Here is a 15,469-nt window from a genome sequence, read left to right on the forward strand (position 1 = left end):
TGTTGCCAGGGTTGGAAGATTTGAGCTATAGGGAGAGGCTGAACAGGCTGGGGCTGTTTTCCCTGGAGCGTCAGAGGCTGAGGAGTGACCTCATAGAGGTTTATAAAATCATGAGGGGCATGGGTAGGATAAATAGGGGAATCTGGTGTAAGGGAATCCAGAACTAGAGGGCATAGCTTTCGGGTGAGAGGGGAAAGATATAAAAGAGACCTAAGGGGCAACTTTTTCACAAAGGGGGTGGTACGTGTATGGAATGAGCTGCCAAAGGAAGTGGTGGAGGCTGGTACAATTACAACATTTAAAAGGCATTTGGATGGGTATATGAATAGGAAGGGTTTAGAGGGATATGGGCCGGGTGCTGGCAGGTGGGACTACATTGGGTTGGGATATCTGGTCAGCATGGACGGGTTGGACCATCTTTATGACTCTATGACTCTACATTCACTGGAGCTTCAAAGAATGATGGTGAATTCTCATAGAAATCTATAAAATTCCAACAGGACTCGATGAGGTAAATGCAGGAAAGACATTCCTGAAAATTGGGAGTTACTAGAATCAAGGGTCACAGTTGAAGGACTGAGATGAGGAGAAATATATTCACCCAGAGAGAGGGGAGCCTGTGGAATTCTCTGCCACTGAAGCCAATGCACTGTATGTTTTCAAGATGGAGTTGGATATAGTTTTTAGTGCTAAAGGGATTGAAGTGTACAGGGAGAAAGCAGGAACAGAATACTCAGTTGGATGAGCAGCAATGATCATATTGAATGATGGAGCAGGCTGGAATGGCTAATGGCCAACTCCAGCTCCTATTTTCTATTTTTCTATGCTTATGAGATGTCCTCAAAGCCACTCTGTGCTGTAGTGTTGTCAGTTCAGCACAATCCCAATAGCAGGTGTTGGTGATGATTTGCTGAGCTCTAAACCTTACTGCCAATATTCACTGCCTGCTTCATACCTTGTTAGACATGTCAAGCAGCTGATTACATCTGTCCTTCAGCTCCTTCTGCACTCTCTCCATTTCAGCGTCTTTCTTTCTCAGCTCAGCCTCAGCCCATGACCATTTCCGGTTTATTGAGATTATTGCACCTGGAAAAAAGAACATATCTTTTTTCTTATTCACAAGTTTAGACAGTTTATATAGTTGATATAGTTTAGACAGTAGGCCTCATTAATTGATTTGCAGAACATTTATAATGAATAAACTACACAAAGTGGCTGAGCCTTGGGACTCAAAGCATTGTTGATTACAATTCTGTCTCCTCTGCATTGACTGTGCAATATATTCCAGGATAAATCCCTTGACATTCAATGGCATTACCATCACTGAATCCCACTATTAATGCCCTTGGGGTTAACATTGACTTGAAACTCAACAGGACTCACCACATAAACACACTTATTATAAGAGCAGGTCAGAGGCTAGGAATACTGCAGTGAGTCACTCACCCCCTGACTCCCCAAAATCTGTCCACAAGTCAGTAGTGTGATGGAATATTCCCCACTAGTGGACAGAGTTAGAGGAGTCAGGAAATGAGTTACTTGCTGCATGTCAAGACAAAAGCTTGATTTCTACAGGGAATATTAACATTTGCCTTCCAGGGAGTGACAGATCACATATTGTTGTGTGAGTTTTCCTAATGAAGGGCTTTTGCCCAAAACGTTGATTCTCCTGCTCCTTGGATGCTGCCTGACCTGTTGTGCTTTTCCATTGCCATACTCTGAATGTGTGATTTTATTCCAGCCGTATATGAATTACCCATGATTAATGCAATGATACATGATAGTGGGTGCTTCCAAATGTGGCACAGTGGCTCAGTAGTTAGCACTGCTGCCTCACAGCCTCAGGGATCTGGATTCAATTTCACCCTCGGACAACTGTCTGTGTGGAGTTTGCACATTCTTCCTGTGTTTGTGGGGGTTTCCTTTGGATGCTATGGTTTCCTCCCACAATCCAAAGCTGTGCAGGTTAGGTGGATGGACCATGTTAAATTGATTCCTGATGAAGGGCTCCAGCCCGAAACATCGACTCTCCTGCCTCTTGGATGCTGCATGACCTGCTGTGCTTTTCCAGCACCACACTCTCGACAGTGTCCCTTGGTGTTTAGGTATGTGTAGGCTCGGTGGATAAAATGCAGTTTATCTACAAAATTATAATATGCTTTGCAAATTGCCTGACAATTAGGTAAAAAAAACCTAATTAATTTATGACTCCATTTGAAACATGTGACACATTTATTTGATGTATAAAGTGGATAATTTTCCTTCTCTTACTGTTAACATTATCTAAATATTTGGGAAGGATTAATGACCATTTCATTTCTGCATTGATAATACCTTTTACTGTATACTGTGGAGATTTGTCCAAATGTCATTTTTTTTAATTTTTAGCATAAATCCCTTACAAAACAGGTTTTATTTCACATACCCCTTGCCATGTTATAGTGCACTTTAACTTCTCTCAGTTTCACCCTGAGCTTTTCATTTCTGTTATTCAATCTTTCCAGCTCTTCTTGTTTCTCATCTTCTACTTCAACCTCACTAGGTTCATCATAATCAAGAAATTCTGGTGTATGAGCCATTGCACCCAGGTCCATCATTTCCTCTTCTCCCACTTCATCTTCCATTTGATTTACGACTATTTTTATGCTGTCATCCCCCGCTTCATCTTCCTCTTGTGCGAGCATCTCCTCACTCAGTTTCTCCACCACTGCCTTTGAAATCTATATAAACAATAAATTAATGTCTTATTCACACCAAGAAATCAGATCACTCTGAATTACAGTTTGAAGTTTCATTCATGATTATCATGTCTATAACCCACTTCAGTGAATTTTGAAGAAGCTTGTGTATAATGAGCTACAGTCACATTACTTTACCCCCAGTTTCATATTCTTCATTAACCTTACTCTCTATCTGTGTGTGTCTGCATGTTTTGAGTAGTGTGTAAATGTGTGTGTATGAATGCGTGTGTCTGCGTGCACATATGTTTGTGAATGTCAGGTGTCTTAGAACATAGAGCATAGAACAATATAGCGCAGAACAGGCCCTTCAGCCCTCGATGTTGTGCCGACCTGTGAACTATTCTCAGCTCGTCCCCCTACACTATCCCAAAATCATCCATGTGTTTATCTAAGGATTGTTTAAATCTCCCTAATGTGGCTGAGTTAACTACATTAGCAGGTAGGGCATTCCACACCCTTACCACTCTCTAAGTAAAGAACCTGCCTCTGACATCTGTCTTAAATCTATCACCCCTCAATTTGTAGTTATGCCCTCTCGTACAAGCTGACGTCATCATCCTAGGAAAATGACTCTCACTGTCTACCCTATCTAATCCTCTGATCATCTTGTATGTCTCTATCAAATCCCCCCTTAGCCTTCTTCTTTCCAATGAGGACAGACCCAAGTCTCAGCCTTTCCTCATAAGACCTTCCCTCCAGACCAGGCAACATTCTGGTAAATTTCCTCTGCACCTTTTTCAATGCTTACACATCCTTCCTGTAATGGGGCGTCCAGAACTGTGCACAATGTTCCAAGTGTGGCCGCACCAGCGTTTTGTATAGTTGCAGCATGGAATTGCGGCTCTGGAACTCAATCCCTCTACGAATGAAACCCAACACACCGTATGCCTTCTTAACAGCACTATCAACCTGGGTGGGCAACTTTCAGGAATCTATGTACATGAACTCCAAGATCCCTCTGCACATCCACACTACTAAGAATCTTTCCATTGACCCAGTACTCTGCCTTCCTGTTATTCTTCCCAAAGTGCATCACCTCACATTTAGCTGCATTGAACTCCATTTGCCACCTGTCAGCCCAATTCTGCAGTTTATCCAAGTCCCCCTACAACTTGTAACATTCTTCCAAACTGTCCACTACTCCACTGACTTTAGTGTCGTCTGCAAATGTACTAATCCATCCACCTATGCCTGTGTCTAAGTCATTTATAAAAATGACAAACAGCAGTGGTCTCAAAACAGATCCTTGTGGCACACCATTAGTAACTGGACTCCAGGCTGAATATTTTCCATCAACCACCACTCGCTGCCTTCTTTCAGAAAGCCAGTTTCTAATCCAAACTGCTAAATCACCCTCAATTCCATGCCTCTGCATTTTCTCCATCAGCCTAACATGTGGAACCTTATCAAAGGCTTTACTGAAATCCATGTATACCACGTCAACTGCCCTACCCTCATTTACATGCTTGGCCACCTTCTCAAAAAACTCAGTGAGGTTTGTAAGATACGACCTGCCCTTGACAAAACCATGTTGACTATCTGAAATCAAATTGCTGCTTGCTAGATGATTATAAATCTTATCTCTTATAATCCTTTCCAAAACCTTTCCTACAACAGAAGTAAGACTCACTGGTCTATAATTACCTGGGTCATCTCTGCTGCCCTTCTTGAACAAGGGCACAACATTTGCAAACCTCCAGTCCTCTGGTACTAAACCTGGAGACAATGATGACTCAAATATCAAAGCCAAAGGCTCTGTTATCTCCTCCCTAGCTTCCCAGAGAATCCTCGGATAAATCCCATCCGGCCCAGGGGACTTGTCTACTTTCACTCCTTCTAGAATTGATAACACCTGTTCGTAACTAACCTCGATTCTTTCTAGTTTAATATCTCGTACCTCATTCTTCTCCTCTACAATATTCTCCTTTTCCTGAGTGAAAACCAATGAGAAATGTTCACTTAGCACCTCTCTGATCTCTACAGGGTCCACACTCAACTTCCCACTTCTGTCTTTGACTGGCCCTATTTTTACCCTAGTCATCCTCTTATTCCTCACATATCTATAGAAAGCTTTAGGGTTCTCCTTTATTCTATTTGCTAAGCACTGCTCACGTCCTCTCTTTGCTCTTCTTAACTCTCTCTTTAAATCCTTCCTAGCTGATCTGTAACTCTCCATCGCCTCATCAACACGTAAGCCTCTTTCTCCTTCTTAACAAGAGATGCAATTTCTGTAATAAACCATGGTTCCCTTACCTTATCACTTCCTTCCTGAATGACAGGGACATACCTATCTTGTGAGTGTGTGTGTGTGTTTTGTGGTCTGTGAGTGTGAGAGTATGTGTGGCTGTGTGCACATATGTATGTCACTATCGTGTGTTTTGTGGTGTGTGTTGTGTGTGTGTGAGTTTGTGTTTGTGTGTGCGTGTGTGTGTGTGTGCGTATGTGTGTGAGAGAGAATGAAGCTCAGCTGGCTGGGTGGTTGGGGTGTGAAGCAGTGTGATGCCAACAGCATGGGTTCAATTCCCATACCGACTGAGATTACAATGAAGGAGTCTCTTTCTCAATCTCTCCCCTCACCTGAGGTGTGGCTGTCCTCAAGTTAAACCACCACCAGTCCTCTCTGTTTAATAAGAGAGCAGTCTGTGGTCTGGTAAGACTATGATGACTCACTCATGTTTGAGAGAATGAGGTGCTCCCTCAGTAGGAGGATGAATCGTGTTTGTGGCATGAACCTGCACCAAGAGTCCTGTTAGCTCGGGATGCTGTCATAATGCAGGTACCACACAGTTGCCCTATAATGCTAAACGCATTGAGCAGCCTTCCTTTTCCTTCAGGCAAGGATTCCTGTACACTGGGACAGACATGATCCCTGACTGAGTCTCTCCATTATTTTTCATGAGTCACTCTTGGTTCCTCACATGTTTGGTGATTGATTTCGACTTGGGAATAAGATCGTTTTATGGTCCCATCTCTGTGCCACAATTGCTTCACTCGTATGACACCATCTTACAATAAAAATGCACTGATTAACCAGGAGTTAAATTTGGTGCCTATTCAGGAAGTGGGAAATGCAAAGCCAGATAGAATTTGCTAATGTCCTCACCAAGTGTGCCCTCCCTTTGAAAGTTGCTTCATGTTCTGGACACAGCAGGATCCAAAGCTGCTCTTCAGGAACATATTTTCTAAATTTCTTCCCCTTCTTGGCTCCACTGGTTTTGAAGAGACAGCCCCATCTAGTCTTCACACTCAACAGATCACCTTCCACCAATGATGTTGGTATCTTCGCTCTTTTTCTGCTTGAACCACCTTCTTCCTGACACACTCTCCTGCAGAATATTCAACAACTACTCATTCACCTCCGGCTAACCCACTATTGTGATCCTAAACCCTGCTTCCAGAGGAGTGAAAGCAATCTCTCTGCAGAACTAAAGTTAGATTAACAGTCTGGAAGACTGTCATTGAACTATCAGCACCTACAATTGTTAACATTATTCATCATCCATTTCCTTTGTGTTATAAAAGTAATAATTACTCCTAATGTATTGAATAATCAGAGGAATGTTTTTGTTCAACTGTAGTCTAGTGAGATGTACATGATTGCAGGGAGAGTGAATCGATTAATGGGGTATCTTCTGCCCAAACTGATAGGTTTGAAATTTCTTTCCTCTTCAATATGAGAATATCACATTTTAGCCAAAACAAATTCTGCTACTTCCAAGTAAACAATTCATTACCTCAGGTCTAGTTGTCAATTCATGATCTATAGTCATGCTTCGAAAAGTATCCTCCAGGGCACTGTCAGAGAAGTGAATAGAGCTGTCAAATCTCAAATGGCTGATCTGCAATCCTTGTTGCCATATCTCATCCCTCAGTTTATTAATAATACTGTCCTTCCTTTTATTTTCAGCTTCCATCTCTTTGAATGTTTCTATCTTCTCTTGCAGTGCAATGATTGTCTCTGCCTAAATCAAGTGAATTAAACACAGATAGTTCAGAAGCCAGTTAAAAACAATCAGACTTGGCACACAGATTGAAATTTAACTTCCCTTTTCCATATAAGTATAGATTATTTATAAAAAGGACGTGAAATAACAGTTCAAATTCAACTTCACATAAACTGTTCCATTTCAGTCAGTTATACCATGTGGCATTCTGACCTACCTCACTACATTTACAATGACACTGCCTCTCTAGCTCGGTTTCTATTTTAAGCAGAGAGTGGGTATAGGGTCCTTCTCAGCGTGGCAGCTGGTGACAAGTGGTGTTCAGCAAGGCTCAGTGCTGGGCCCACAAACTTTCACTTTATACATTAATGATCTAGATGAAGGAACTGAGGGTATTCTGGCTAAGTTTGCAGATGATACAAAGATAGGTAGAGAGACAGGTAGCATTGAGGAGGTGGAGAGGCTGCAGAAGGATTTGGACAGGTTAGGAGAGTGAGCAGAGAAGTGGCAGATGGAGTACAACATGGGAAAGTGTGAGATCATGCACCTTCGTAGGAAGAATAGAGGCACGGACTATTTTCTAAATGGGGAGAAAAATCAGAAGTCTGAAGTGCAAAGAGACTTGGAACTTCTAGTCCAGGATTCTCTCAAGGTAAACTTGCACGTTGAGTCAATAGTTAGGAAGGCAATTGCAATGATGGCATTTATTTTGAGAGGACTAGAATATTAAAGCAGGGATGTACTTCTGAGGCTTTATAAAGCTCTGGTCAGACCACATTTGGACTGTTGTGTGCAGTTTTGGGCCCATATCTCACGAAGGATGCACTGGTCCTGGAGCGTGTTCAGAGGAGGTTCACGAAAATGGTCCCAGGAATGAAAAACTTAACATCTGAGGAACATTTGAGGGCTCTGGGTTTATACGTGATGGAGTTTAGAAGGATGAGGGGGATCTAATTGAAACATACAGAATACTGAATGCCCTGAACAGAGGAGATGTTGGGAAGATGTTTCCATTGGTCGGAGAGGCTACAAAGACACAGCCTTAGAATAAAGGGAAGACCTTTTAGAATGGAAATAAGGAGAAATTTCTTTAGTCAGTGAGTGGTGAATCTATGGAATTCATTGCCACAGAAGGCTGTGGAGGCCAGGTCACTGAGTATATTTACGCCAGAGGTAAATAGGTTCTTGAGTATCAAGGGGTTCAAAGGTTACTGTGAGAAAGGGGAGAATGGGGTTGAGAAACTTATCAGCCATGGTTGAATGGCAGAGCAGGCTCGATGGGCTGAATGGCCTAATTTCTGCTCCTATATCCTATGGTCTTGTAGTATACATTCTCTGGTACAGATGGTCCAGGGGTGTTTACATGGGTTCCAGCCTCTCAGTGTACCATGGCTGAAAGACCATGCTGTGGTAGCTATTCTAAGTTTTAGTACATCTCTCAGCAACACTCTGGCAGTTGCTGGCACTGGAGGACCAGCAGGTTTCAGGAAGATGAAAACGTAATTTTCAAAGGGGTTGAAATTTAAAGACTAGCAGTGAATGCGGAAGAATTATAACAAGGGGAATTGTGCATTAACAATTCTTTCTGAAAGCACTTTATAAAACATAGGGTAAAATGGCAACCTTATACTCATTGCTAGGACTTGTTGAAAGTTACAAACCTTTGATAATACAACAATAGGCAGGCTGCTTAAAATCTGAGTATAATTATCCCAGGACTGAGTTAACATCTTCAGGTATGGAGAAATGGGAAAATTTGCAAGGGAAAAGATTTGACTATACATCCCCCAAACACTGTCTAAAATACAGAAAACTGCGGCAGGTTACTATGGCACCCAGACACACCAAAGCTTTCACAAACCATGAAATACTTAGAAATGCATCACAGATCTAGTCCTTTAATCTAATCCCTGTAATCTGCATTTCCTATGGCCAATCCACCCTAACCTGCACATCTTTGGATTGTGACAGGAAACTGGAACACCTAGCGGAAACCCACGCAGACATGGGGAGAATGTGCAAACTCCACACAGACAGTCATCCGAGGCTGGAATTGAACCTGGGTCCCTAGTGCTCTGTGTTGTGAAGGAGCTCAGTAAACAAGATAAATGACCCAATAACTGATCTCAAATTCAAATCACCAGATTGGAATATGATTTTTAAAGGGGTAATTAAATCACAGCAAGAAAGTTGCACAAGGAAAATATATATTTCTTTGCAACATTATATTTTGGATGTGACCAATTGCAAAATGAATGTCCAATTACAGTTGTCAGAATTTCTCCTCAAGTTGTCAATTTACTGTTGCCTCTGCTGAGACAATATGGTATAGCAGCAACACAATCAGAATACATGAGCTGCTGAGAAAGGAGGGAGCCCTAGCTTTTCAGAATCCCCCACAGTCAACAATAGCTTGAATTTGTATAGCCCCTTTAGTACCAGAAAACATGCCAAAAGATCATATGTTTCTCTGAACAGACAAATTTTGACACTGAGCAATAGGACAGAGCAGCAGAGGTAGGCCATTCCCCTCCTGGGTAAGTGTTGGGGGTCAGCGTATGTTTGGGACACAGCAGTGATGATGGAGCAGGACATGGCGTGGTTTAGAATATAGGCAGCAGAGCATTGTATGAGTTAAAGTTGCAGGTGGGAGTTGGTTTGCAGGGAGTCAAACAGGAGAGGACTGCAACAGTTGAGTCTGGAGGTGAAACAGACATCGATCATGGTGTTGGTAACAGCAGGACAGACTGCCGGAGTATAATCAGGCAATGCTATTGAGGTGGAAAGCAGGTGATTCTGTGATGTAGAGAATACAGGGTCAGAAACATACGCTAGTCAACTGAAGCAACACGTTGAGGTTGCTAACAGGCAGCTTTGACTGGAGTCAGCGGCTATTGAATCAAAAGTGAGGCTGCAGAATTTGTGACAGTGGCTGAAGATGATGACTTTAGCAGTGTTTGACTGGGGAAATTGAGGCTTATTTTGGGTTAGATGTCAGTCAAGGTGGAAGGATTAAGAGACATTGGAGGGATAAAGGCAGGGGTCATCATTATATAGCCCTCCAGCAATCCATGATCAGCAACATCGTTCAGTCAGTGAAATTAGTCTCATCTTAGTTATATTTCTGTGAAGAGGTGCAGAGACACTCTGGACTATGAATGGGAGACTATTTCCAAGTTTAACAAGAACCAGTTCCTTTCTCAAAAGGAACCAACTTGGAAGAAGCTCCTGTATGAAGGAACACAATTTTTCAAGAAGGCAAGAGGAAATACAGGAAAGGAGTGCCAGTGATGCAAAGGCCAAGACCCAATCCCACTTCCCAGAAGCACCTGTCAAACACGTGGTGGGAGAAGTGGCTCTAGGATCAGGCTCATCATCCACAGAAGAACGCACAGATCCCAGGAGCAGTGGGACAGAATTTCCGAGGTGGACAATCAGACTCGCTAGTGGCTGCCGATGATCATAGTGTCAGTTATTTATAAATGTTGCACCATGAACAAAGTATTTTCTCTACTACCTGTGAATAGAAACATTAGTTTTTTGCTTTTGTGAATTTCAATTTCTCACCTGTGACTTTATAGTATTAATGTCACTGGCTTTTTTCAGTTGCTGGTTTAAATCAGTAATTTCAGCTTGCAGGCTTTTAATTATGTCATCCTTCCTTAAAGATTCAGCCTCAAAATGAGACAGTTTCTTTACCTTTTCTTCCAACATCAAGACACATTTTTCCTGTTTCATGAGAGAAAAGTCAGATTACTCTGATGATGGCAATGAGCTCAAGACTATTTCTGGATATCTTGCTGTAAGGACTCTCTCAGGAAATAAATTGCTAATCAATGGCAAAATAATTCAACAGGAGGATGTTTAGAACCAAATAACAAATTGTAGATAACACTTATCCATTTTAACTGGGTTAGTTATTGAAAATTGTGAAGAATTAATTAAGCACTCAGTAAAGCATTGAATGAAAAGGGGGCACATCTCTTCCAAATCCCTGACTTAATCCTGAGTTTAGACACTGAACAAGTTTTATATGTTGGATGGATAGTTAATGCACATACAGTTCTAACTTGTTATTTCATTTGATAAAGATTTAGAGACTTTGGATCATTTTAAAGGCTCATTATTCAGTATGTGATGGATATGAAACATAATGGAGATTCAACTCCATGACTGTTGGTTTACTAAAAGTTTATTTGGACTCTCTCTCCATAAGATTTTGGAGTTTTGCTTTCATAGAGAGACTGACAGTGAGCAATCTCTCAACATCGACTTCTTGCATGAGTGCAACTCAGAGGTACAATGCTCACAGTGTTTCTGTGGGTCTGCAGAATAATAGGCCAATCCCAATGAGCTCACCAATCACATACATCATCAGTGATGCCTTCCGGAATAGAATGATACTTGGAGCTAGGAGCTTGCCCAAGAGGGATGCTGTCACCAACTCACTCATATGTATCACCTCAAAGTTTCCAACAGGAAGAGACTCACTGCACCAGACCCCACAGGAAATCTTCTGGAAGATATAGCTTCTGATGACCAATCACCTGGAGTCAGGAACCTGCAGGAGACACCTCCACCTCAGGAGTTCGAGTCAGAGACTTTCGATGGGTTATGACTGTCCTTGCTTAATAGTTACCCTAACTCCTAAATAACTATTTAACTGATTGCCCCAGTCACAACCAACAGACACCCAATTACATCCCCCTACAGACACTCAAACCCCTCCCCACTCTTGGTACAGCTCCACAATTGTCCCCTTACCCCTCCTGGGATATCTCAGCCACAGTGTAAATTCAGTTAACTGTATGGAGCATTTGATTGGTCATTTCACATTGCTAGAAGACTGTGTATTTTAGAGACAGCAGCTTCTCACAGCAATGAAATCTTATAAATATGCCAAGTAACAAATGTAACAAGTAACAGTGGGCCTGATCTTGCCTTGTACACAATAGGCTGAGAATATGCAAAGTTCTCTCTTTGTCTTGTGCTGCTTTCTTTACCAAACTTTGTCCTCTTTCACTTCCCCTTCCCTAACTTCTCCTTGAGTTTTCTCCACTCCTTTTCATAAGAATGTTGGTGGTAGATTTGTGGGGAAAGTTGAGCCACAATTGCAGGTCAGGTGGTGGTTTATGGAGGAAACATGCCTCTGACCATATATCCAGCCCACCACTCATGCTGTCCTCTGCTTTCATTACACCTCCTGCCACCCAGTTTTCCTCAGACCCTATTCACCATCCCTCCATATCCATCACTCTCTCCACCCCACCCCATTCTCCACCCCCCTGCTCTTTCAATCTTTCCACTCGCTCCCCTCTTGCTATGTTCCCTCCTATGGATTTCCCTCAAAGGCCACGAACAAAGTTTACTTTAGACATTTAAAAGCATCTGACCGAGGATGAAGAGTGACGCCTGCTCGGGATATTAGGGGGCAGGCCAGCAGAGCTTCAGAGAGGAACTCGGGAAGTTTAATTCCCCAGCTTGACACGCCCCTCACCATAAGGACAGCCTGACTATCAGACAAAATCTCGGGTTGCCCTCTATAAAACATGAGAGCAGATTAAACCTTAGATTACCAGTTTGTGAACACACTTACAGTGAAAACTCGCATCCTGGGAGCACTGTGGATACCTTTCTCCTGCTTCAAGATTACTCAAACATTACTTTCCTTCCATGATGGGATGTCATTCCAATTTGGTTTCTAAATGTCCTCAAGTATGCACCCATGTTAAAATTCCCTCCACTGTGCATCTTTCTCTAAGTGGATCAGTTCCTTGCTCTCTGTCTCACTGGATTTAACATCGTTTTACCATCATGATAAAATCATTAGGTTTGCTGTTAGCTTCCTTCACTACATCCTCATTTTTATTCAGGAGAGGACAAACACCTCATAGAAATGAAAAGAGCTAGAATGCCACATTCATATAAAAATCACATCATATAACATTAAAATAAACTTCCTGTTTATTGATTCAATGTGCTGTAATCTGAGCTCCAAAGAACAGTCATATTAGACATAAAACATTAATTGTATTTTGCTCTCTCCACAGTTTCTTCAGCACTTCCTGTTTTTATTACAATTGAGGTGGAGCTAATGAGATCTGAATTTCACATTGACCCTTTACTCATTAGCTCTTTACCAAAATCGCCTGTGCATTCCTAAAGAAACTGTAAACACCATAACCAATCCTTCCCAACTCCAGATAAATCTTGGCACAAAAGAATCAACTCTCTGTTAATTTTGACAAGTTTTTTTTGTACCTTTTCATGGATCATGGCAACATGCCAAGGAATGCCATCACTATCAGCACTGAGTTCTATTTGCTCACTGCAGCTTTGTTGTCCTAGGTGAGACACTGAAGTCCCAACTTTACACCGACCTTCAGGTTTGGTTGCGAAGACTGAAGAAGAAACAAAATTCAAAGAAGCAGTGAGGATTGGTCAGTGCCACTGGAAAATGAAACATTGCCAGGTTGAATTATTCCACAGTTTTCCCCTCGATTGGACTCCAGATAATGTTCACTCTTCCATTATTGGCTCAGGCTTGGTGGGCTGAAGGGCCTGTTCCTGGGCTGTAAATTTTCTTTGTTTTGAAAAAAATGCAAAGGCAACATTTCTAGTTTTGACTTTGCGCTTTTTACCAAAACTGAGAGAAACCTCTTCACCTCACAGAATGTCAGTAGTCTGTCACTGCAGTCCACATCATTCTATGGCAGTAATTCTCAGTCCTGGGAGGCACAACAGCTGCTTCTAGCTTCTAAATTATAGAAACGATTCATAACCGGAATCAATTCAGAAAAGCTGTCAAGATTTGAGGCGGGGTACAGTGGAGTATTTCTAGGAACTGATCAGGGGTTCATGATTCAGTTCATAAGGCTCATCAGAGGCGTTTCAGGGATGACCTTACAAAGGTTTTCAAAACACTGGAAGATTTCAAGAGAATCTTTAAGATGAAATCTAATCATTCTGGTGAGTGGCTCAATAACCAGATGTCACAGATTCAAAATTGGCAAACAGGTAGGGCAAAGATAAAAACAAATGTTTTTACTCTGAAACTTCCTGTGTCAAATGAATGAATTGCAATAGGCAACAATAGATCCTAGTGGTCTGGCTTGATTCATTTTAAACTCAATGTCCAATTTATTTGACCAGTACATCACACAATCCCATTTCCTCTCTTAGAAGATATTTCATAGAATCCCTACAGTGTGGAAACAGGCCCTTCGGCCCAACAAGTCCACACCGACCCTCAGAAGAGTATCCCACCCACACCCATTCCCCTACCCCATTACCATATATTTCCCCTGACTAATGCACCTAACCTACATATCTGTGGACATGGTGGGACAATTTAACATGGCCAATCCACCCCAACCTGCATATCTTTGGACTGTGGGAGGAATCTGATGCACCCAGAGGAAACCCACACAGACACGGGGAAAATGTGCAAACTCTACACAGACAGTTGCCTGAGGCAGGAGTCAAGCACTCGTGCTGTTAGGCAGCAGTGCTAACCACTGCGCCACTGTGCCACCCCAATTAGATTTATTCTAATCTGCATCTAGATATGACTACATCTCTAATTATTCCCCACTCTGGCATTTTTCTGTCAAATAACATATGGCTTGCACCTTGTCAGTGAACTCTGGTGATTCTCAGGAGCCCCCTCTCTCTCCGGAGATTTTCGGCTGCATTTTCTGCAGATGAGGACAGTGAGCTGATGAGATATTTCTCCAGACACATTTTACGTATGCATTCTATTGTCAGCAGTATCACTTCAACAGAAACATTCTTACAGTCTTACCAGTTGCTGTGTTTTTAGTATTAATTACTGTTCCCATGGTTTTGATGCCATTCTGAGTGATAAAAAGCAAAAAAAAAGAATTCTTTTAACTCAATCAATCTGCTTTCATTAGCTAAGAGCAAACACAAAGGTTATTGTTCAAGTTTAATGTACTGAATATATGATATGAAATCATCATCAGTGCAATATCTAACAGTACTTCATCAACGATTTATGAAATTTGATTCAACACAATTAAGACATGTATTAACCCTAAGTGTAAGCAACCAAAATGAAAGGGAGTCTTTAGGAATGGGAAAGGGTCATTCAGCAGAACAATTTTGTCTTGCTACAAAAAGATTAACCCCACCAACCTTCCTCCTTCTGTACCTCTCAGTTGGTGCTGTCTATGCAAACACGTTCCTCTAATACACATTGATACTCTCCCCATCAAGGAGAAAGTGAGGGCTGCAGATGCTGGAGATCAGAGCTGAAAATGTGTTGCTGGAAAAGCGCAGCAGGTCAGGCAGCATCCAAGGAACAGGAGAACCGACGTTTCAGGCATAAGCCCTTCTTCAGGGCTTATAAGGGCTTATGCCCAAAACGTCGATTCTCCTGTTCCTTGGATGCTGCCTGACCTGCTGCGCTTTTCCAGCAACACATTTTCTACTCTCCCCATCAAGTCCACAGGCGAGCTGTCCTCGCTGGTCAGAAATTCAATGGCCTTTTCTTAAAATTGGGGCAAGTTCTTTTCACAAGAAGCAAATGGGGGTGAAGTCAATTGTCTGGTTGTTTTAACCCAAAGGTCAAACGCCCCTGAACTCCCCATCATTTCTGTGAGCTGCCTCACTGAGTCTCTAGACACTTAACGATCATACATGCAAAAAAGGGTCAGTAACACCAGAGTCCAACTGGTTTTCTCAATGGAGAAGACACACAAGATAGATACTTTCAAATCAACCTGTTCAGGGATGCTATTACACACCTCTGGAGCAAATGGG

General features: G+C 42.1%; 1 protein-coding gene across 4 annotated transcripts in view; it reads right to left on the bottom strand.

Annotated features, from left to right (window-relative positions):
• The window catches only part of LOC122540120 (coiled-coil domain-containing protein 27-like), a 53,847-nt gene that overhangs the window by 17,220 nt on the left and 21,158 nt on the right, over positions 1-15,469 (bottom strand). For 2 of the 4 annotated variants that reach the window (XM_087980698.1, XM_087980697.1), the window contains exons 4-9: positions 14,490-14,541; positions 12,947-13,086; positions 10,253-10,414; positions 6,476-6,703; positions 2,426-2,720; positions 956-1,086 (exon numbers count right to left, since the gene is read on the bottom strand). In XM_087980698.1, coding sequence (XP_087836824.1) covers positions 956-1,086; positions 2,426-2,720; positions 6,476-6,703; positions 10,253-10,414; positions 12,947-13,086; positions 14,490-14,541 — 1,008 coding nt within the window. Of the gene's footprint in view, positions 1-955; positions 1,087-2,425; positions 2,721-6,475; positions 6,704-10,252; positions 10,415-12,946; positions 13,087-14,316; positions 14,384-14,489; positions 14,542-15,469 lie in introns of those variants that run through there. The other 2 variants (XM_087980700.1, XM_087980699.1) reach the window with 2 other exon arrangements.

This window comes from Chiloscyllium plagiosum, unplaced genomic scaffold, assembly GCF_037043375.1.
Source record: "Chiloscyllium plagiosum isolate Xiang-an unplaced genomic scaffold, Cpla_swu_hap1 HiC_scaffold_37, whole genome shotgun sequence".
Taxonomy (NCBI): domain Eukaryota; kingdom Metazoa; phylum Chordata; class Chondrichthyes; order Orectolobiformes; family Hemiscylliidae; genus Chiloscyllium; species Chiloscyllium plagiosum.